This window comes from Daldinia vernicosa (assembly GCF_022497035.1).
Source record: "Daldinia vernicosa strain CBS 139.73 unplaced genomic scaffold F5Y00scaffold_24, whole genome shotgun sequence".
In the NCBI taxonomy this organism is placed as follows: Eukaryota; Fungi; Ascomycota; class Sordariomycetes; order Xylariales; family Hypoxylaceae; genus Daldinia; species Daldinia vernicosa.
Genome location: NW_025953940.1, coordinates 459,962 through 482,464, shown reverse-complemented (window position 1 = coordinate 482,464; position 22,503 = coordinate 459,962). Strand labels below are relative to the sequence as shown.

The 22,503-nt window shown below is 47.4% G+C and overlaps 7 protein-coding genes across 7 annotated transcripts; 5 read left to right on the top strand and 2 right to left on the bottom strand.

The window, feature by feature from the left end:
- Positions 1-1,246: 1,246 nt before the first annotated feature.
- F5Y00DRAFT_262299 (uncharacterized protein) lies at positions 1,247-1,681 on the top strand (the record flags this gene model as incomplete). Its single annotated transcript, XM_048011357.1, has 2 exons — positions 1,247-1,405; positions 1,616-1,681. 2 exons carry the CDS (start codon positions 1,247-1,249, stop codon positions 1,679-1,681), a joined length of 225 nt encoding a protein of 74 aa, XP_047864755.1.
- On the bottom strand, positions 1,355-4,683 carry F5Y00DRAFT_237671 (recombinational repair protein). Its single transcript, XM_048007856.1, has 2 exons — positions 4,549-4,683; positions 1,355-4,489 (listed from the first exon to the last, which is right to left on the bottom strand). Coding segments are annotated over exons 1-2 (2,409 nt in total). The 5' UTR covers positions 4,551-4,683; the 3' UTR covers positions 1,355-2,082.
- Positions 4,684-5,205: 522 nt separating this feature from the next.
- F5Y00DRAFT_82000 (solute carrier family 25 member 45) lies at positions 5,206-6,458 on the top strand. Its single transcript, XM_048014197.1, has one exon. It carries the CDS (start codon positions 5,433-5,435, stop codon positions 6,324-6,326), a length of 894 nt encoding a protein of 297 aa, XP_047864753.1. The 5' UTR covers positions 5,206-5,432; the 3' UTR covers positions 6,327-6,458.
- Positions 6,459-8,573: 2,115 nt separating this feature from the next.
- On the top strand, positions 8,574-11,298 carry F5Y00DRAFT_270031 (heterokaryon incompatibility protein-domain-containing protein). Its single transcript, XM_048012544.1, has 2 exons — positions 8,574-10,657; positions 10,707-11,298. Exons 1-2 carry the CDS (start codon positions 8,605-8,607, stop codon positions 10,982-10,984), a joined length of 2,331 nt encoding a protein of 776 aa, XP_047864752.1. The 5' UTR covers positions 8,574-8,604; the 3' UTR covers positions 10,985-11,298.
- Positions 11,299-11,478: 180 nt separating this feature from the next.
- On the top strand, positions 11,479-14,979 carry F5Y00DRAFT_237668 (lethal giant larvae like, C-terminal-domain-containing protein). The gene is made up of 3 exons (XM_048007855.1): positions 11,479-11,722; positions 11,833-13,928; positions 13,981-14,979. The coding sequence occupies exons 1-3, from the start codon at positions 11,604-11,606 to the stop codon at positions 14,700-14,702; spliced, it is 2,937 nt and encodes a 978-aa protein (XP_047864751.1). The 5' UTR covers positions 11,479-11,603; the 3' UTR covers positions 14,703-14,979.
- Positions 14,980-14,982: 3 nt separating this feature from the next.
- On the top strand, positions 14,983-18,111 carry F5Y00DRAFT_270022 (glycoside hydrolase family 3 protein; the record flags this gene model as incomplete). The annotated part of the gene is made up of 5 exons (XM_048012543.1): positions 14,983-15,533; positions 15,659-15,772; positions 15,839-16,216; positions 16,312-17,798; positions 17,878-18,111. Exons 1-5 carry the CDS (start codon positions 15,245-15,247, stop codon positions 18,109-18,111), a joined length of 2,502 nt encoding a protein of 833 aa, XP_047864750.1. The 5' UTR covers positions 14,983-15,244.
- Positions 18,112-18,294: 183 nt separating this feature from the next.
- Positions 18,295-19,216, bottom strand: F5Y00DRAFT_262292 (uncharacterized protein; the record flags this gene model as incomplete). Its single annotated transcript, XM_048011356.1, has 2 exons — positions 18,295-18,608; positions 18,793-19,216. The coding sequence occupies 2 exons, from the start codon at positions 19,214-19,216 to the stop codon at positions 18,295-18,297; spliced, it is 738 nt and encodes a 245-aa protein (XP_047864749.1).
- Between the last annotated feature and the right edge of the window lie 3,287 nt (positions 19,217-22,503).

Genomic DNA, 22,503 nt, shown 5'->3' with positions numbered 1-22,503 from the left:
TCAAGCCGGCTGTTAGGTAGACGTAGGATGTCGGGGCCTGAGATTTCTTGCATGGTAAATCATGGCGTTTGCTGGGAGGCGGACCTATAGATGGATAGGTGATAGGTATTTACGCAGTATGGTCTCTAGTGGGAAATAATCCTTGCCGAAGATGATTGTATACTGGTTCGTCTGGTGTAAATACGGTACCTAATGATGGATCTTGTGTTATGGATTTGACAATAGACTCGTTGCCATTATTTATCAGCGGGAGATATATCGTGTGTTGTGGAAGGTGTGAGATGAGATGGAAATAGCTCTGGAAGTGCTCGTGGCTTGACCTGAGGACTTCTCATCGGTATGGATGGGTATGGATGCGGCTGACGAGGCGGATGAGGAACTCCGGTTAAGATAGTTGACAATGCTACGAAGTCGCCTGCTAGATTACTTAAACTAGGTGTTGATTATATTATTATACCTTCGTCCTAGCATGGTCTCCGGGGGATTCTTAAACTAATCGACAAATCCAGTGATATTTTAACCAAGACTTCATGATTTTCTCGTATGTGTGTAGGTATGATCTATCTTCCTACGAAGCCTTTTAGCATCGGGAACACATGGGAGTATAATAAAATCGAATGTTCTAGTTAGGTAGCCATATAAATCACCTCTATATTAGGAATAAGAAAAAGTAGGTAGTTAGTTGAGATAACTAGAGGTAAAAACTAATAAAATGTCAAGAAACTCCTCATAAGTGAATTTCTTAAAAAGCAAGCGTTTCCAGATTTAGTTACCATGGAACTTAGATAGTCCCTCCTGCTTATAGTTTACCTATCTCCTTAATTTAAGACTCAACGACTCAGTACTAGGCTGACAATAAGTAAGATAAAGTAATAACCATATACTAGGTAGGTAGGTAGGTAGGTATCAGCGCAGTATCACCCTCCGCCATCGAGATCAGTACTGAAGTGTACGTATGTATGTAGTAGGTAGTACATATGAGGCCGTGTGTAAACCTGACGCCTCGATGACGTCAAGCATTCCGCGATATCTTTCAGGTTTCCTATATATATAAAGATCTCACCTACATATGTAACCTAGTTGCTTCTCATTCGCACCAAGCTTCTATATATATATATATCAAACCCGTCTGCGTTATCAACTAGTTATTCATACTTAAGTTTCTCGAATCGTCGTTCCAACCCACCAACTAGACACAGAGAGATAATAAATACCTAGTTAAGACAACCCATTAATCTACCTAACAATGCCCCCCGCCCAGATCAGCGATAAGCAAGGCCAGCCCATCCGAGAAGGCGACGCGGTGTGGACCAAAGTGCGCGGCGGCCGGCGCGAGGGGGACGTCGATCGGGTCGTTGAATCGGAGGCGGAGGCGCGGGACGCGGGGGTTAAGAATCCGCCCAAGGTAAGCTTCGATCAACTCAGTTCCTTACATATACCTATATACTATATAATAGGTATATATACTGCTCATTATTTCTTTCAATGTCTTGCAAGATGTTATTTTATCCGGATCGTATAACGGATTAGGCGATGAATGTGAGGGGAGGAGGGAGCAAATGGATGAATATGAGAGTGTGTGTATGTGTAAAAGACGGGAGCTAACACTTCACAGGTCCTCTTCAAGGATCAGCACGGCCATGATGTTGCGCATAACCCGGGGACGCTTGAGCATAAGTGAACAAGGCAATGATACGTACCTGATTTGGGAGTGTTATGTAGGTAGTATCGTAGACAGCGATATGCATGAGGCAATGGTTATTCTCATGTATATATTAGCGTTGGGAGTGCCACAGATTTACAGGAGCGGTAGAAGCAACCTTGCTTGGAAGCTTGTACATCCCCAGTAATAAACGGGTTAAAAGTGTCCATCAAACCATACTATCATCAAGTACTCTCGTAAAGCCTCTCGTGATGCACTATATCGCCATGCGGCAAGCAAGTCTACAAAGCAATGACGCCATGCCCTAACACCATACCATACCATTGCAAATGCCGTGGACCAATCCTCCAACGCCATTCTATCATGTCAAAATAGCACTTTGCTCGTTTCCCCTTCCTCATTCCTAGCAGCCAGCCACCTTAATGCGAGATATACTGGAACACAGCCGAAACCTCGCTCTCCCCACACTCCTGTCGCAGCAGCAAATCCTGTATAGGCTTGAGATCCTTATTGACGAAATGATTCCAGGTACTCGTGTCTCCGTAGAGCAGTGCCGGCGCCTTAATATACTGCCGTCCGTCGGGTTTGCACCTCTTGCACTTGAACGTATCGTGCGTGTCGCTTAGCGTGTCTGGTCTGTATTGGAACAGTTCTCGTAGACTGTCTAGAGAGAAGTGGCGCTCTACATCTTCGGCCGAGTCAACGACGCACGACGACAAGGATTGCTTGTGGCTCTGGCGCTGGAAGATTTTCTCCTCGATAGTTCCGGTCGCGATGAAGCGGTACACAAAACAGTCTTTCTTTTGTCCGTCACGCCACACACGGGCTAGCGCTTGCTGGTCGGCGGCTGGGTTCCAGTCCGGGTCGAATAGGACGAGACGGTTGGCGCCGATGAGGTTGAGACCGCAGCCACCGGCCTTGCTAGATAGTAAGAAGACAAATTCGCCGCCATCCGGGTCGTTGAACTTGTCGACAAGCTTCTGTCGCTTACTGACGTTCATGGTACCATCAAGACGCAGGTGACCATATCCGCGGTGCCGGCAGAGTTGGGAGAAGAGATCAAGGGTCTGGGTGTAGTTGCTGATTAGGACGATCTTGTCGTTCGTGTCTTGTCGGATACGCGCCAGCATACGGTCAAGCACTTGCATCTTGCCCGAGTACCACGGTTTAACGTCTCGATCGCGGCCGCGTGCATCTTTTGGCGTATAGTCTTCGGGCCAGAATTTCTCACATCCCGGCAAGTCTTCTGACAAATTGAGTAGATCTGGATGGTTGCAAAGCTTTTTGAGTAGGGTGATAGCCTTGAGGGGCTGGCTTCCCTTGCCACGCAAGAGAGCTTGGATATCTGGACTCTTGATGAAGTAGTTGTATAAATCTAGTTGGAAGGGAGCAAGTTTGCAGAATACCACGTGCTCGTATTTGACGGGAAGATACTTGGATAAAATATCGTTCGTCCGTCGGATAATGAATTTATTGACGATGCCAAGTAACTCGCTTAGACACTCGTCTCCTTTCTTACGATCATGTTCGCTTGCGTCAGCATCGCGACCTCGGAGAATAGGAAGCTCGAATCTCTTTCGGAATTCCAGTCGATTGCCAAGCAAACCGGGATTTGCGAAGCTGATTAGAGAGAAATACTCGGAAAGATCATTCTGAATGGGTGTACCAGAGAGGATGACCCTTCTTGTGACTCTAAGATTGTTTAGAGCTGTGAACGTTTGGCTGTCTCCGTTCTTCAATCGATGACCTTCGTCGCACAACATCAGACCGATTTCAGTGTTCTTAAGCTCCTCAACGTTCAGCCGAAGTGTCTCGTAGGAAACTATGATAACCGGGCGCGTAACTGCGCGACCGCTCGCAATAGCCCATTGACGAAGCTGTCTAGTTAATTCCTCTTTGGAGGCCTTGCCGTCAATCGCGAAAGGGGTAATAGCGTCCGCGCCAAGCCACTTGGTAAGCTCATTTGCCCAATTGCGGACTAAACTAGAGGGGCAGGCGACGATAGCCTTCTGTATCGACGTCTTGCCGGCGTCGGGAGATTGCTTTAGCAAAGTCCAGAGAAGCGTGATGCATTGAAGTGTCTTTCCGAGACCCATCTCGTCGGCCATAATGCAACCATTGGCCTTCTCGTCGATCATTCCAGTGACACATTTATACATAAACTTGACACCTTCGATCTGATGTGGTCGTAGCACTTTGGCAAGTCTCGGGTCGATAACAACTGGCACCCTTGGATGCTCATTGTCGACTTTCTTCTTGATGCCTAGAATCTCGGCTAGACTCTTGTGAACTAAGGGTGCGTCAAGCTTTTCTTGGGTCGCATCCTTGGCTTCATCATCTTGCGATTTGTTAATGTCCTTCGGCTTATCGTCGACGGTGGGATCGTGGAGCACAATAGCGAACTCGCCGGTCGGATCGTGTAAAGGCTTGGCGACAAAAACAGCTCCCTGTCTTAAGCCGAGTGTTGGCGGAGGACGATTGGGATTATAGGAACCGTTGTTCTTGTTGATCAGAGGTATGCTAAAAGCCTTCCTAAAGACCTTGTCTTTATCCTTAGGCTGGAAGACGGGGAAGCGGTTGACGTCTCGATTTGCTAGAGCCAATCTATCGGCGTTTGTGTAAGGCTTATCTCCCGAGTCGTCGCCACCAGCACCTTTATAATCGACCTTCCTCTTTTTTCGAACTGGGCGATCGATAGCCGGGGAACTAAGAGCAGCACCGGGACATCTAAATGGTTTAAATAGCTGGTCCTTTGATTGTTGCGAATGGAGACGTTTCCCGGGGGTGTTGTTCGGCTTTACTAGCGGAGTAGTGGGTGCACTCGCCCTGTATAATATATAATATTAGTAGTTGGTCAACGGTATTGTAAGAGAGTGATTGAATACATTTTCCCCTTCCTTACGCCCAACAGTTACTCTACAAGAGAGTGAGATATATTTTGAGGTATGCCGTAGCGAATTAGATAATGTGTAAAAGTTAAGGTTTGCAACTTGACGGCGACTTATTAGAAATCAATTAGGTTAGCCATTTTGTTGACTTGAGGCAAGCGCGTCGCGCCTTTGCCGGAACTGGCGGGGAATTGACACCAAGTCACGTGCCCGATTCATATGCCCCACATACTGTATTAATAATTGAATGTTCTATACCGTATTGCGATTTCTTTTTAGTAAGCCTCTTCTTACGCAACTTGCAATCTTCACACACAAAATTACCTATTCTTCCTTAGGCCAATTCATCCTATCCATTTTATAAATATCTCAAGAGGTTGTCTTATATCCTATTTAGATGGTTTGATAATCAGCTCCACTACGTAGGTACCTACGTAGGTACCTACCTAGGTATGTAGGTAGGTATTTAGAGTTATCCGCTGCCCCGCGTTGGCGCTTGATCACTCCAGGATTGTTGGCTGCTCCTCAATAGCGGGGTTTCTATTTGGTATATTCATCTCACTTATTATCTACATAGTAGGTTATGTCCTTATGTCCTGGTCTCACTTGGTAGGCTTATCAAATCCAAGCCCTTAATGCGCCATTATATTCAGTAGAGATCTAACGCGAAAACTGTGCCTTTCTTCTCTTACTTTTCTGATAGTCAAAGACTCCCAATTCTGAAGTCCCCATGTCGCTCTCCATATACATTAAGTTGTGCATGGCTAGGAGGTGACAGAGTGAACCCCATACCTAGGTTATCGTTTCGAGGACTTATAATATCAAACTTTCAATATTTACGAGAAACTAGCCGTGGTCTCATAAAATCAAGTCTTCTGGTTATGTCCGCAGACTTCTGGGCCGGCTATATCAGCGGAGCTGTTGGTATCCTAATCGGAAATCCCCTGGATCTTATTAAGGTGCGGCTGCAAGCGCGCAATGGCATACCTACTCAAACAGTCACATCATATGTCCGGCAGTTCGAAAGCAAGTCTGCTCTAGTAGCCGGGACTGCTGCGCCTGTGCTCGGCTATGGCGCTCTAAACGCTCTCCTCTTCGTCTCGTATAACCGCAGCGAAGCCGCTATAAATACTGCCCTGAAATGCCAGTCAAACCTCTGGACTACGTGGTTCGCTGGTGCCGTTGGTGGCCTAGCAACCTGGGCCGTGAGCACTCCAACCGAGCTGATCAAGTGCCGTGCTCAATTGTCATCGCCTCCAGCGTCGAGCTGGAGCATTGCGAAGCAGGTGTTCAAGACCGAGGGCATCAGAGGGCTATATTTCGGCGGTGTTGTCACAGCGTTGAGAGATAGTATTGGGTATGGATTCTATTTCTGGTCCTACGAACTGAGTAGCAAGTGGGTTGAGTCTAGCCGACCGAGCGCCCCCAACTTCTCACACGATGCAGCAAAGGTCTTGCTTTGTGGTGGTCTGGCTGGTATCGTCACCTGGGTCAGCATCTTTCCTCTCGATGTCATTAAGACCAGAGTTCAAGAACAAACTTTAGATACTACGAAAGTGCCACTACTTAATTCCCCTCTGTCAACCCAGAGGCGCCTAGGGGCAATCGAGATTGCCAGAGCCGCATATAAAGAAGAAGGCGTTCGAGTATTCTTTAGAGGGTTAACCGTATGTAGTGTTAGGGCCTTCATTGTTAATGCTGTTCAGTGGGCCGTTTACGAATGGATCATGCTCGAACTGGGCCAGGGAAGGCATAAAAAGCTAGAGCCCATCTAGTCCAGAGGAATTGTTTGCTCACGGTATGAAGTTTAGGTTGAGTCTACGATATTTTAATGTCACGACCGAAATTTGAAAGCCAATACACCAAGTCAAATGTGACTAATTGCAGGGGACCCTATTGGCCCGGTTGAAATCAACGAGTGAATAATAACAGCGTTGTCGTTACAAAGATTGTGATGCCATAGTAAAGCTTTGGCTGGCAAAGCACCCAATCCCAACCTTGAACCCCTGAACTATCAAGTCGAGTGTTCTCCATCCCTCACGATTTGATCAATCTTTAGTTTTGGACAGCGTCATCTTCATCTTGATCCAGCGCTTAAGGCGTAGGATGGGATGACCTCGTGGGCAAAACTCCTAGTCTTCCTTCTCACTAAGTCTGGCCTCTAGCATGCTGATGTGTTCTTGCAGAACGGCATTCTCTCTCTCAAGCGTCTCCTTAGCTTGGTTGGAAACATAGAGAGCCCAGTTGCAAGCCGACAACTCCTGGCGGGTTGCTTTGATATAGCCCCGGATTGCTTTAAAATTAGTTTCCATTTGGTGCAACATTTTCCCCGTCTCCTGCACGCCAGCAGCGGCAACATTAAGCCCACCAGTAAGCACAAGAAGTTTGTTTCGTAGCTCGATGCACTCCTCCGCGTCTGTCTTCTTGACCTTGGCGGGCTTCGCTGGGGGAGCCTCGTCCTCGGACTGGATTTAGTCAGCATACGTAGCCTTTGAGATAGGTACCTAGAGCGAATGAAGGAAGAATGAAATAGAAAAGCTTACCTCGGGGTGTGCACGTTTGCCAGTGGACGACATGGTTTCGGACAAGCTATCAGAGGCAGAGTCCCAATCTGCTTTCGTTAGACCAAGAAGATACCTCTAAGGATCGCGTGGGTTAACTTGCCTTGGTCTTCGTTTGTGGGATGGAAGGGCATTTCAGTCGAGAGACGCGAGATCTTTGAGTAAGGAGATTCTGGCGTCGACAACAATTTGAGGTTGTAGGTGAGAAGAAAAGGAAGGTGCGACTGCGTCCACGCAGGAAATTTAACTGCGGATGTTTGCGTGAACGCGTGAATCTGGACGTGAATGTAAATGTGATATGTCTATCTACAGCTGCATTGACCTGTAACTTCCTTATCTTGTTGGGGCCTAATCAGGACACCACTACAATCAACAACCGAGCTGACGCGGACCAGGTACCTTCTAAAAGGAGGGTATAAAGTACGGGCTTTAGTGCACGATAATGAAGACGGTCACCCCGCGAGGTGTTGCTGTGGGCACTAATACGTGAATTTAGATACGTAGGTACCTACCTTAGGTATGTATCTACCTTAGGTATGAGGTATCTACCTTAGGTATGAGGTATCTACCTTAGGTATGTATCTGTGTATTTATCACGGGATGGATTAGCCGAACAATGTGCAAATCTGATAGTTGGTACGTATTTTGGAGAGCTGGATCCTATCGTCAGTCCTAGCTAAGGACACATGCAACCTTGCATTGTAGTTTCTTGAATTTCGAAGATATTAATTTGGCTGAACATAGGTATAATTTTGGAATCGAGTTAATGACTCGGAAAATTTAGATATAGTACTTAGGTAAGTAAAGTGACAAGTGATATTGGAGTAGATCAAGCTTTTAAATCTTCACAAGTACTAGGAGGTGGGATATCTAGAGTAATAAGTGTTAGTTACCTATACATCATTATTAGTTTCTCGTATCGTGATGACAACTCCTCTTCCAGTATCATTGGCTGGCCTGGCATTTTGATTTTTACCTATATTATACCTCACATATGGTGATCTCTGATATATGCATCTATTATAGCTTAGACATGAAACCTCAGCCAGTATATTATTACAACCACCTAGATCTTAGCACCTTTACATGGTTGATAGTATTATCTAATACGTGAGACAACAGATCCTGCTCGACTACCCGACGTACATCACCCGCATGAACGGGACATGAATAAAGTGGCGGTGGCTTATTTTCCCCATTGCTTCTTTTTTTTCCGTGTCACCAGGAGGTTGAAAAAGATTGCATGCGGAGGTCCTCTCCGAAAGCCTTACTAGGGCCTATCGGGTGTCAAGCACAGTTGCGACTTTGAAATCTCTGATAGAGAGATTTCACCCCTCAAATATCCTTCACTAAAGACTATTTGACATATCATGTGTTGCTTCTCTGATTTGCTGCTTCTCTGATTAAGAAGTCATCCTTCTGTACACGAATTATTGATATTAAAGAGATTTATTAGAAAGAGGCATCATATAGTTGCTTAGCACTGATAGGAATGGCGGTTGGACGCATGTCGACTGCAGACCTCGTATTTTCACTGCAAAACGCACTCCAGAAATGTAAAGAACTCCACGGCAGCAGATGTGAAGTTACGCCACCCAAGAACATACCAAACTTCTGGATTATCGACACCCAAGAAAACTGCCTCGTGCCAGGTGATTCAGTCGACAAATATGCAGCTCTTAGCTACGTCTGGAGATCTCCATTGGATGCCAGCAGCAACCGGGCACCTACACAGAGGCAGTCTCAATCGAAAATTGATGGCCGGGTCTTAGCATTTTCAAAAAGGTTCAAAATGCCAAGACCCGGCCATCAATTTTCGATTAAGACTGAGAGGCTGATGCTCCAACGGGACAAGTTGGATAACTTCAGAAAGCCTGGATTTCTATCTTTTGAGTCTGGCGTCGCTGAAACGCTACCTGAAGTTATCCGGGATTCGATGGACTTCGTGCGACAATCTGGCGTGCGGTATCTCTGGGTTGATTGCCTCTGCATCCCCCAAAATGACGAGGCCACCGGTGACAGTGTCTTATCGATGAGGGATATATATTCTGGAGCCTATTTCACGATCATAGCAGCTGCGGAATCATCGGGGTTATACGGGTCGGGAGATAATATTGAGAGTGTTGAAAATGAAGATGGCGTTCCTGATGCTAGTAGCCTTCATGGGGCACTACTCATGACACATTGGGCTACACGCGGATGGACGTTCCAGGAACAAATGCTTTCCAAGCGCTCTTTTGTTTTTCTTAATGAAACGGCATTTTGGGATTGCCAGGAAGCTGTCTGGTGGTCCGAGTCGTTGATCACCGGCCAGGAAGCAGATGCTAGAGAACTCGGTACGCCAAAGGCGGGCAATATGTCTTCAAGATGGATATCTCAAGGCCAAAAAGACTTCACGGGAACCAGGAACTATAAGGCGAATAGACAATTATCACGGGATCTCATGGCCCCGTCCACACCCAACTTCAGGCTTTACATGGAGTTGATATGTCGGTATAACCATCGCAACCTCACCTACGCCCAGGATGCACTGCCAGCCATTGCCGGCGTATTTGATGCCTTGGCAAACAGGTTTTCGGGCGGCTTTATTAGTGGATTGCCGGCTATTTTCCTTGATTCTGCTCTTCTTTGGCAGCCTCTCCTCAAGGCGAAGAGGCGCGTTTGTTCTGGCAAGAGACCTGAATCATTCCCACCACTGCCGTCCTGGTCTTGGGCCGGATGGCAATGCCTGATTGACCCAATAAGCCTAGAGGGTGCTCTAGATTACGAGATCCGAGGTGATATTTCTAGGGGAGGCTTGGGAAAGTCTATGTGTTCATGGAGGACTAGGAAACTTGTTGATTGGGTTTGCTCGACTACCGCGGCTGACGAGTGCGAGATACTCGAACCGAGAATACTAGAGCAATATAAAGGGTTGCGAGATAACCCTTCCGATAAGGAATTGCCTGATGGATGGTCCCATAAAACAGAATATACGGACTCTGAAGAAGGAGTAAAGCCGTGCGCGCCCACAAACAGGCCAAAGGACTGGTACTTCTATGATTCGAACGCTCAGTCTGCCTTTCGCTACCCCTTACCAATAACACATGTCCCACAAACCGTTGGAAATCAAGGGTATAAACGCTTCCTCTCCTGCACGACATCTACAACTACATTTAAGGTCCGAAGAGTTCTATATCCTCATCGAAGGGCGAAGCTGAGGACTTTGCGTAAAGCTTATGATATGCGTAAATCTTGTGATATTTCCGCCCTAGACACGCAGCTATACACAAATGAGCCAGATTTTAAGACATACTGCCCCGTGATAACTCTCGAAGACGAACACGGGCGCTGGGCCGGGTTGCTAAGGGTCATGGATGATAATAAAAATATTAAGGCCCAGCAGACAGTCGAAGTCATAGCTATCTCGCAGGGTAGTTCATGTCTTATGGAAGCTGCTATGACGTACGAGGAGAGGGTCGACAGACTGGCCTGCTACCGGTTCGGGGGCAATAGGAGCGATCACTGCCATTTCGCGTTGACCAAGAGTTTCCAGAAGAAGACAGGTGAGAACGAATAATACCCCGGAAAAGCCCAATGTTAACAGTGTAGCAGTGTATTTCCAAGGAGATTCGAGGTCTGAATGTTATAAGAGTATGGAGAAAGAGGCAGACGGGCGGGATCAGGGGCCCTTCTTTCTCAAAAACATAGATTGTCGTGAACTCGGGGACTACGGACTACCAGAAGAGTGGGAGCATAAGCGTTATGACTTCTATAACGTGCTCTGGGTCGAAAGGAGGGGGGACTTTATGGAAAGAAAAGCTGCGGGACGGGTGCCTAAAGACATCTGGGAGCAGAACCAAGGAGCACTGCAAAGCATCAGACTCGGTTGATGTCCCAGGTGAATTCAGGGGTTTTCACTAGGCTAAACATTGGTAGGAGTTCATTTCGAAAGCGGAGATAATATTTAATATTTGGAAAGATTGGGTTTTTAGGTTAACTATACGGTAAGTCGGCGTTTGCGTGTTTTGACTGCAACTGCTCTTTGCGGTGATGCCTTGCGACTGAAAGATGTGGAAATTGTAGTGACGGTCCCCTTGGCGATATAGATTTTTATAAATAATGCTGTTAGTATAATAGTACTATGCGGTGATGGTATAAAGTGAACATGAGATAATTAAATATCTGGCCTGACCTGAGATATTACTTGTAAGTTGTAGTGTTGAAACACACGATGATAGTTGAGAAGTGCCAAGTAAAGCACGTGGAAGGTGGCTCGAGTCACGTGGCCGGATCTAATCTCTTAGTCTTTACAATTTATGTGGGGTGCTGTGCCGGGCAGCCGGGAATTATTATGTAAAACAGCAATGACGTATGTTTCTCATTAGCAGACAAAACTTCCTTCTCCTATCTTTTTTTTAATTACTCTGAATAGAGGAATTGGGGATAATGCGATAGCAATAAGAAGACGATCCTATGTTCTAGTCCGGTCGATTCTTTCTATTAAAAATAATGGCCGCTTTTCTTCGAGGACGACAGGCAGGTATGCAAAATGACCTGTCTGCTAACATCATCCCGGGCTCTTTCATACCGGACGATCGAGCGCGTTACGGGATTAATTCTCAGATTAGGTACGCCATCATAAAGTCATTCATCGTTCATTCATACTAGTATATCGTATATCTTATGTATTGTACTTTCCGGGGTTAATTAACTAACTATATCTATTTCGTTCATCTAGTTGTATTGCCTATGAACCTGTCCAATCTCTTCTCGCCATTGGGACGAGTGAGTCCAAATATGGTAGTGGGAAGATATACATCTTCGGTCAAAACCGTGTCCAGAAGCTGCTTGTTCCATCACGATCATGTTCTTTTTCAGATATTCAATTTACCAATAATCGCTTGGTGAGCCTAGACACCAAGAGCGAGGTTACCATATGGAATCTAGATACTGGAAACAAGATCGTGGGCTTTCGTGTGCCTGGAATCGTCTCTTGCATGATTACTGACCCCGTATTGGATTGGTGTTTTCTAGGCACACAGACGGGGGAGGTACATACATATGATATTGACCGACAGCGCATGGCACCTTTTCGAATTCCTAACCTATGGGGTGAAAACGATCCTAGAGCTAGGGCTGTGGCTCTAGTCTCGATGCAGCTGCACCCTCGCGACATAGGTAAGCTGTTAATTGCTTATACGCATGGTATAGTGGTCTACTCCTTCAAGCAGAACATTCCGACCAAATTCTTCGAGTACCAGCTACCCCCAGGAGCTCCTGGAGGGTCAAGTCAGGCTGTCGAATCTATGAGGAGACCAAAGGTCACTCATGCATTATGGCATCCCACCGGAACATTTATATTGTCTGCCCATGATGATGGAAGCTTGGTATTCTGGGATCCGAAAGATGGGCGCGTGGTATTGGCGCGGACTCTCTACGACACCAATATCAATCAACCCGTACCAAATCCGGGCTCCTCGAGCCCCAAGCACCCATACACTCGCATTGCTTGGTGCTGCAAACAGAATCCAGAAGATAGCGGCTTACTCATATCAGGCGGCCGGAAGCTGGATGAATCTTCAAATGGTCTAACTTTTATCGACCTCGGGATTACGCCCAACTATGCCACTTCGTCGTGGCAGATCCTGTCAGATTACCTGAAAGGTAAACACCACAATACTATACAGACGCCGCCCGCGGTTGGCATTGCAAATTTCTTTTTGATTCCACGCATGTCACCTCATTTCGCCGGTGCTCAGGACCCTATTGCTATCATGACTCTACTCTCATCGGGAGAAATCCTCACGTTGAGTTTCCCGAGTGGTTATCCTATTTCGCCAACGAATCAGCTTCATCCGTCCGTATCGTTTGCTCACCCGTTCGCGACCAAGTTTGGGATAACTGTACTTGATCGGGGGAGATGGCTAGGAATGGTTGAAAATAGGAACCAAGGCGAGCCGTTGTTAAAAGGAGGTGCCGAGGCACCACGGCCACGCCGGCGTTTCGAGGGGCGGACTATCATTCAAGTTGCACACGCGGATAGTACAGTACGAATTTGGGATGTGGGCAACGGTGATGAGATTGAAAATTCGTCTCAGCTTCAAGTTGATGTCGCTAGAGCTCTTGACCGCTACGAGGACGTAGAGATTACAGCTATGACTATGGCTTCTATCACCGGTGAATTTGCTGTTGGTACAAATAAGGGTGAGGTTGTCATCTACCGATGGGGTGGTAATCCGTATTTTGGGAAACCCCCCGATCAACACGTCGAATCAAACCCTGGCGGTATCACTAATATTAGTACGAGAGCCGAGCCGTCTCTAAAGAGTGGGCTTCAGCCGTTATCATTATACGAGATGATGCAGGGTCCAATTAGCGCTATAAAAGCTTCAGATGCAGGTTTCGTTGCTGTTGGATCCGAAAATGGCTTCATAAGCATCATCGATCTTCGAGGGCCTACGGTCATGTTCCAAGCGTCGATGACAGAGTTCGTTAAACGTGAAAAACGTTCGTCATTTTTCAAAGGCCGGTCTAGCGTACCGATGGCTAAAGAATGGCCCGTGGTGCTTGAATTTGGTGTTATGACTCTTGACGAGGATAAATATTCTAGTATATGCTGCTTCGTTGGCACAAACCTAGGGAAGGTCGTTACTTTTAAGATACTACCATCCGGTACAGGATATACTGCTACTTTAGCAGGTGTTGCACACTTAAATGATAAGGTGGTATCTATATGCCCCATTGTCGCCGCGGATGGAAAGCCCGCTCTTGCTACGGGCCAAGCTGTCGCCGGGCTTAGAGAAGGAAAGCATGTAAATGGCCTACTTGTAGTTGGTAAGCTAATCGATATAAGGTAATATTCGTACATATGCTAACTCTATTACAGTCACGCAAAGCGAAGCCCGCATTTTCAAGCCGGCCACGTCTAAAGGAGCCTCGAAATCATTCGATGACTACCTTTGTAACGCCGCCGCGGTGACCGAATTCGAGTTGCATGGAATGGCCCTGGTTGGCGTATTTGGAGACCTGACGACAAGAGCTTTTAGCCTGCCGGGACTCAAGGAACTGGGAAGCTACCCACTTCCTATGATGGATGGTAGTCGATCTAGTGATGCGGTGGTGACAGGGGATGGCGATATATTCTGCTGGACAAGTCCATCCGAAATCGCAATTCTTCAGGCGTGGGGTACCGGCTTACCATTAGAGAATACGGCCGATCAACTCATTAATCCTAACCTCGAAATACCCCCGAGGCCGACTATTTCGAATGTGCAATGGATCTCGGGCACACAATATGTCACGCCGGCAGACCTGGACCTTTTGATCGGTGGTCCCGATCGGCCTCCCAGTAAGCGCATGAATGCTTCAACGGCAGCAATCGAACGAGATCTAGGAGAGGGCCCCAGTTCAGGATCCGGTAGCCAAGAGGGCTGGGGTGATTATCTCACTAGGCAACTGAATGAGCGTACAGAGAAACTAAATCTCATGAACGACAGTCTGGATTCCGCCGCGGATAGTAGCCAAAGATGGGCTGATGACGTTAGTAAGTACGTCAGCCAACAGAAAAGGAAGATGATTTTCGGGAGCGTTGTGAGCAAATTCTCGTAGATTGCATGCCTTTCCATACCCTAGCTTTGCGTTTCGTGCTTGATATATCAGGTATGCTGGAGTTATAGAACTAGGCTGGTAAAGAAAGGTATTCCCAAGAATATCGGCGACGTGTGGATTTTGAGGATCGATAGCCACTACTGCTACTTTATTGCGTCTTATTATAGCATGATAGCTCATCCTAAGAAAATGCCAAGTTGGAGATGCGGCTCACGCCGTTGCGATGTTTCTTTGACTTTATCCTCCGACGGTAGATCTCCTGCATTCTGCCGCAAATGAACCATTAAATCAGGCAATTCAACGTTCGGTTTGAGCGAACCGAGGGCCTGCCTTATTTATTTGCATATTATTTCCCAGCGGAACCTTGCACCTCTGGCATATCCATACGGTAATTGGCTCCGTTTATAGATTGAAATGACGCGATCGCCGGCAGCTCGAGTATGAAATGATAACCCTATCCTCACCTCCATCCTTCCCTGAACCTCATCATGCTTCTCAAGACCATTATTGAGGTCACATAGAGGAAATATTAGATAGGCACAATGCGAATCTCAGCGGCTGTTCTCGTTTCCCTAGCTGCCCTTGGCAGCGCCCAGAAGGCCACATTCGAACTCTCGTACCCCTCGCCGTGGGGAACTGGCGGTCCGGGATGGGACGAAGCGTACGAGAAGGCGAGGGAGTTCGTCAGCAAGCTTACGCTGCTTGAAAAGGTTAATTTGACGACGGGGACTGGTAACCAAGCGGATCTGTGTACGGGAAATACGGGGTCGGTACCAAGACTCGATTTCCGCCATCTGTGTTTGCAGGACGGACCTGTGGGGGTTCGGTATAGTAAGTTGGCAGATATCTCAAGCTGAAGGAATAAAAGGCAAATGTAATAAGCGCGAGGAAATATGTTTAAATTTGTTGGCTGCGAGAGTATATGTATATGTTAACGAAGACTCGGTCGTCGATAGCCGATCTTAACTCCGTGTTCCCCGCGGGCATCAGCGCAGCGGCAACATGGTCGCGATCTTTACTACGCAAACGGGGCGAGGCGATCGGACAAGAATTCGGCGGTAAAGGCATTGGTAAACGCCCCTTCGTCTCCTACCTCGTTATCCGAAATCAAATTAATCTCTATCCCTACCTTCTAGATGTACACCTAGGTCCCGTAGTCGGCCCTCTAGGTCGGGACCCCGCCGGCGGCCGCAACTTCGAGGCCTTCGGGCCAGACCCGTACCTCGCCGGCGTAGCAGTCGCCGAGACGGTCATCGGGGCGCAGAGCGCGGGCGTTGTGGCCAGCGTTAAACACTACGTCCTGAACGAACAGGAGCACTTCCGCAGCGGCATCAGCTCCAACCTCGACGACAAGACCATGCACGAGGTGTACCTGTGGCCGTTCGCGGATGCCGTGCGCGCAGGTGTTGGAAGTGTTATGTGCTCGTATAATCAGATCAATAATAGCTATGCGTGCGAGAACTCGTATGTGTTGAATAAGCTGTTAAAGAACGAGCTTGGGTTTCAAGGGTTTGGTAAGTTCTCTTCAACTTGCCGGGGGTTATAACTTATAGCAGTGCCCCCTTTAAAAGCTACGGCAATACATGTGGTTAATTAGACCGTGACGCAGTTGTAACCGACTGGGGCGCGCAGCACAGCAGTGTTGCCAGCGCGCTCGCCGGCTTGGATATGACGATGCCTGGCGAGGGATTTGGCGCGGGCACATACGGATCGTACTGGGGCGGCGCTTTGACTGAAGCGGTGCTTAGCGGTGCGGTTCCGCAGTGGCGACTCGACGATATGGTTATTCGTATCATGGCTGCTTTTTACAAGGTAGGACGGGACACAAAGCAGGTCGATATTAACTACTCTTCCTGGACGAACGAGACTACTGGCTACCAGTATTGGGCTGCGAAGCAGGGGAACACGACGGTGAACTATCACGTAGACGTGCAGGCCGATCATGGCGAGCTCATCCGCGAGATGGGCGCGAAGGCGACGGTACTGTTTAAGAACGTTGGCAAAGCTTTACCCCTGGTCAAGCCGCAGAGCATTGCGGTGATTGGCGAAGACGCGCAGGATAACCCTGATGGACCTAATGGTTGCGTGGACCGAATTTGCAACAACGGGACGCTTGCGATGGGCTGGGGTTCGGCGACGGCTGAGTACCCCTATTTGATCTCACCGGCCACTGCGCTTGAGAAGCAGGCGGAGGCCGATGGTACGGTATTCACAAATATAAAGGGGAACTTCGATCTTGATGCTGCCAAAGCGGCCGCAAGTAACGCGTCTGTTGCGATCGTCTTTGCTAATGCTGATTCGGGAGAGGGATATACGACGTTGGACGGTAACTTTGGAGACCGCAATAACCTCACGCTTTGGAAAGGTGGCGACGAACTAATTAAAGCGGTTTCGTCCGTTAATCCTAACACCGTAGTCGTTATTCACAGCGTCGGCCCGGTTCTGATCGACCGCATTAAGACGAACCCTAACGTGACCGCCATTCTATGGGCTGGTCTCCCGGGTCAGGAATCGGGAAACTCGTTGACGGACGTGCTGTACGGAAAGGTCAATCCGCAGGGCCGGACCCCCTTTACCTGGGGCAAGGGTGCGAAAGACTGGGGAGTGTCTATCTTGTTCAACTCTACCTCGCCCGAGCCGCAGCAGGACTTCGCAGAGGGCCTCTTCATTGACTATCGATACTTTGACCGCGAGGAGATCGAGCCTAGCTTCGAATTCGGCTTCGGACTTAGTTACACCAACTTCACGTACTCGAATTTGACGGCGGTTCATCATGACCCAGGCGTGTATAAGCCGGCATATGGAACCACGCCCCCGGCGCGAACGTACGGCGAGTTGGACTTGGACCCGAAGAATGCGGTTACCCCTGAGGGCTTCTCCAAGATACCAAAGTTCATTTATCCGTACATTAACAACGCGACGATCCCAAATACAACGGCTGAGATTCCCCCGGGAGGCCATAATGCCTCTGCACAGCCGGTCCTGCCGGCGGGCGGTCCGTCGGGCGGAAACCCTGCATTATACGAGCTGCTCTACGTTATCAGCGCAGACATTACCAACAGCGGGGAGGTGGCCGGGACCGAGATCCCACAGCTCGTAAGTGACCAACTTATGTACCTACCTAATATATAGTCTTGGTCGACGATTCCACCTAATTAATGTGTCTCCTACCTAGTACATTTCGCACGGCGGTCCGACGGAACCAAAGGTCGTGCTCCGCGGTTTCGACGAGATATACCTCGAGCCGGAGGAGACGAAGACGGTGGTCTTCAACGTGACGTACCGCGACTTGAGCAACTGGGACTCCGAGGAGGAAGACTGGCGTCTCACTGGGTATCCGAAGACGGCGTATGTCGGGGCGAGTTCGAGGGACCTGAGGCTGCAGAAGGGGTTGTCATTTCCGAGGTGATGTTTTAGCTGAGGATCTTGGATGCAATGAACTTATATTCAGCATAGTTAAAGGGTCGAATATACCCGCGAATGTATATTATATTCTCGCTAAAATACATCAATCGAATCTTCTACCCATACTATCCTATGATACTACGCTGCAGAACAAACGCTGATTGTAAGCATATCGAGTCCTCCACATTTAATGGACGCCATTGCACCTTCTAGAATTGTCGAAATTCCCTATGTTCAATTCCAACGGTCTAAGTCTAAAACTTGCCCGAGGATCTGGTGCAGGACTCCCTACAGGGGGTGCCTGTATAACCGACATATCGCGTGTTAGGTGCGTTACCATGTGCACAAGGTGTGTGTTTCTCGAGACGTATAGCCCGTGTGCGGCTATCGTTACCCTTCCTATCCGCGCGTTGTTGAATTCCTCGCTGTACTCCTTAAGCATGCTTATTTGGCCTTCGAGGAACGGGTTATCGACCACAAGTTCGTCCCAGCCGATAGAATCTGGCAAGCTGCTATATGTTAGTGCTCTGGATGGTCTGTATAGAGGTTATACGTTTGCGGTAAGCGAGGGTTGAGCGGGATTTTATATTTACTGGATAACTATTAGTATTGGTACGTGGGGCTAGAAGAGAAATAGAAAACTGTGGAAAGGATAGGGGGATGCTTACCAAATTAACCACCGTACAGCCCATGTCTGGGAACCCTAGGCTTCTCGAAATAAACGCGGCCTCGATACAATCATAGGCTTCTGCATGATTAATATAGGTGACGCCAATTCGCTGCAAAGTAGCTAGGTCCCCTCCTGCAGCCTTATAGTTGTCGACTATCATGTCTCTATGTTTCATTCTCGGTTCTGGCAGTATATCCATGTTGACCGCATGGACAATGTAGGCGAAGTTAGGTATGGATACGCTATACCATGCGACGTCTCGGGCGCCCCATTTGATGCAGAGGCTCTGCCACAAATTCCTATCTGGATTATCGATTCCCATGTATCCCATCATATCGTCTAACCACATAGGTTCATTATCTGATATGTCCCTAGTGAGGAAGAATTGACGAATACTTCTCCCATGCGAAAGCGGCATGGCTACCTCTTGGGAGGGCATGGTTCCTCGGGGGGGCATGGTTACTTGGGAGCGACGTGTCTAATAGGTTAATTGTATAGAAAGAAGAGGAGTTGCTTGTGTAAGGTATGATTGAACCCAAGAAGTATGATTGATGCTGTACGGATATATTATTCGTAGCTAGTCGCCTGGGTTCTTGGAATAGCAAATACAAACGCCAATTGTTGTGAGGTGTGTCGATTATCCAAGTGAAAGTAAGGTTGGCTAATAACGGCAGCAGCTGGTGTTTCTGCTTAACCATAACTTACCACATCGTTCATACCTATGCAATTGTATCTCTACTTCCATATTTAGGAGGTAGTCGTTCTAATGCACATCACAGTTCGTCCCAACGCGACTTCCGGAATTCACGAGCAAGAGGCAGGGATTTACCTACAGCGAGTGATTCATATTACGATGACCAAGGCAGCAACTCCTCTGTAGATTGTATGTAAGAGTTTTATCCTGCCTCATATCACCCAAGTTCCGTTAAGGAGCAAGCAGGACTTACTAGGAAGCGACTGCGGATTTCATTTAGTTGCACGGAAAGTACTGTCAGAATAACGACTAAGAAATGTAAAATAGAAAATAGGGGGAGGGTTAGTTACAATAGGGGCGTGCAGGCAGCTACGATGCTACTACCAAAGGAAAGAAATAGTGAAAAAGGAATAGCAAAAAAAGCTCGGTCTGGGTGTTGAACCCAGGACCTGCGAAAAACTACTTTGTAAATGTCGTACTGTCGAGTCACGGGAATACCGGTCCAGCATATGACACCACGGGGCAGTTTTCTCTAGCCTCCAGTCACCCAGGGATACGTCCTTTTTGCGGGGTCGGCTGAATGTGTGTAGTTTATTTAGATATATATGTCTTGTTTCTTGGGCATGTACTTTGTTAGATGTACCTCGTTGCCTAGGTAGAGGCCCGAGGGTTGAGCGGCAGCGCGGGGGCAAACTCGCACTGGCGTGGGTTGCCTTACCGGCCCGTGCTGCAAGTGTAAACGCTCGTGATACTTTGCGGCGTTGAGTTTAGATATGTAGGCAGAATTTAAGATAATACCTAGCAAACCCCAACGCTCTATAAATGCCCACCTGTAGTATTATTTGATAATTCAACTAATACGTATCGTACCAAGTGCGTTTAACATTGTAATATTTTTTTTCTGGATTATTCAGGTTAATCCAGGTCGAATATCGTATTATATACAGCGGCGAGTGCTTCTACTGGAGACCTTAGTTGCGGTATGCACTGTTCGCCTTGGTACAAGTAGAAGAGCCTAATTTAACAGAGAATTCTCCCCTATTTCGCAATTAAAGTTATGCTGCACGCCTAAGTTTAAGCATAATCATCACTGAGTCACTGGGATATTGCTACATTATACCATCATGGTCTCATACTGTATCATAATCAAGAGGTCCCAAAAAAGGGGTTGCATATCTCTACAGCTCAAAATCTCTAGTTGAATATGAAATTCTGATTTATCACTGCGTAGAATGTTGTACCGCGACTCGTACTGGCAAGGACGAATGGTGCAGGGTTGTTGATGATTAGACTTTGTAAGCATTAGAAGAGATTAGGCGCTAATAAGCGATATGCATTTAGTTGAAGTTAATTGTTGCGACGTTTTTAGTCTACGACATAAGTATGTGCGAAAATGATAGTTACACTGTATGTTATAGCAATGATTTTCCATATGGTTTGGCACATTCATCGGTTAAAAACAAAGAATATTTCAATAAATCAAGTCTGGCTATCTAATCCCTGTCTACATATTGCACTGTACTCCCCCCTATTCAAAGATTTGCCGAAAGATATCCGACTATACATATACGATCACGCTTTTCCGCGGCATCTGCTTTACTTATGTGGTAAACTTTTTTATAGATATCATTTTGGAGGGCGGGGATTAGACATAGGTAGGCCTGCTGGGTCCGTTCCCCGTCGCACAGACGTGGCGCGAAGCCTGGCACTTTGCTGGGATCCTATGTAGTCTCAAACTGCCCTATCGTCGTCCTACGGGATCGCATACGCCTGTGCAATGTGCAGAAGGACCCGGATCGGCAGGCTACGATGGACAAACTGTGTGCATGCGCTGGAGCAAGAAGCGCGCAGACTAGGATGACGTCTCCAGATTCGATGCTATCCATATGTGGCTGCGCGTCGCGCATTACGTACCTTAGGTACGCAAGCAGAACAGCGTCAAAAAAAGTGCCGATTTTGTAAGTACTAACATACCACCAGTCTCACTCTCTTATCCACATAACTGAGCGAAATACTCGAGAATATCTTTATAACTTATATTAAAATAAAATTTAAAGCCTAATTCATATTAATATGATTTTTTATAATTGTTTTGCTTAATATATTCCAAGAGAACGTTTTATAAAAATATTTCCTTTGTTAAGCACTTATTTTGACGCCGTTCTGGCAAGGAGTTCTAGAGTGGCGATCGCATGTCTAACGGGCATCGCGGGTGGCACTGGAAGACCTGTAAGGTAATTCTCTGGGCTATCTCGTCATTGAAATGCGACTTGTTCCTACATAGATGTCAAGTCCACCGTGCGCCTTACGATGCGAAGCCTTTTCGGCGTACATCCCCCCCTTCGCATTCCCTCCCCTTCATCGTCGCAACTCACACCTTCCACCTTTCCTCCGACCGAACTGGGCTCCTAAGGTCCTAGCACCTAGTGAACGCATCTACACACGCTAGTGCCACAATAAAGGACGTTATCTGTATGCAACTTCCCATCACCATTGCATCCGGCGTGGTAATTGCTCTCGCACCACTTTGTCGTATTAGGGGAGCGGCAATCGAGCCTGTAGGCAGTTGGTTCTTCTGCTTGAAAATGACGGTGGTGTGGCGCAGCGACGGCGCAAGCGCATAGCGTAAGGAGGGAGATGAAGATCTAGAGTAAACATCTGTTAGTATATATCAAGATAACTCAGGTGTTTTATAGATAGAATTTCGTTACCCTCATGGTATCAAGTGCCCTAATTGTTGGTACTTGGAAGAAAATGACCTCCCGTGTGGAATATCAACGTAGGTAAGTTTTGGCTTAACTTTACCTAAATGAAAAGCTTTTTAGGCGGCTGTGGAACTGGTCTTGTATTGCGGAAGCGTTGCTGAATCTAAAAGGACTACGGGGCCTCGTTCCTTCCCTTAATGCTGTAACTGTGACTTTGTCAGGATTAGATGTTCTTTGAAGTGAATTATGTATCAAGTGAGTGTCTAGGGTAGGTAGACCAAGTAGTAGATTGTACTGAACTAGTAACGCCTGGCCTTCTATCCTCTG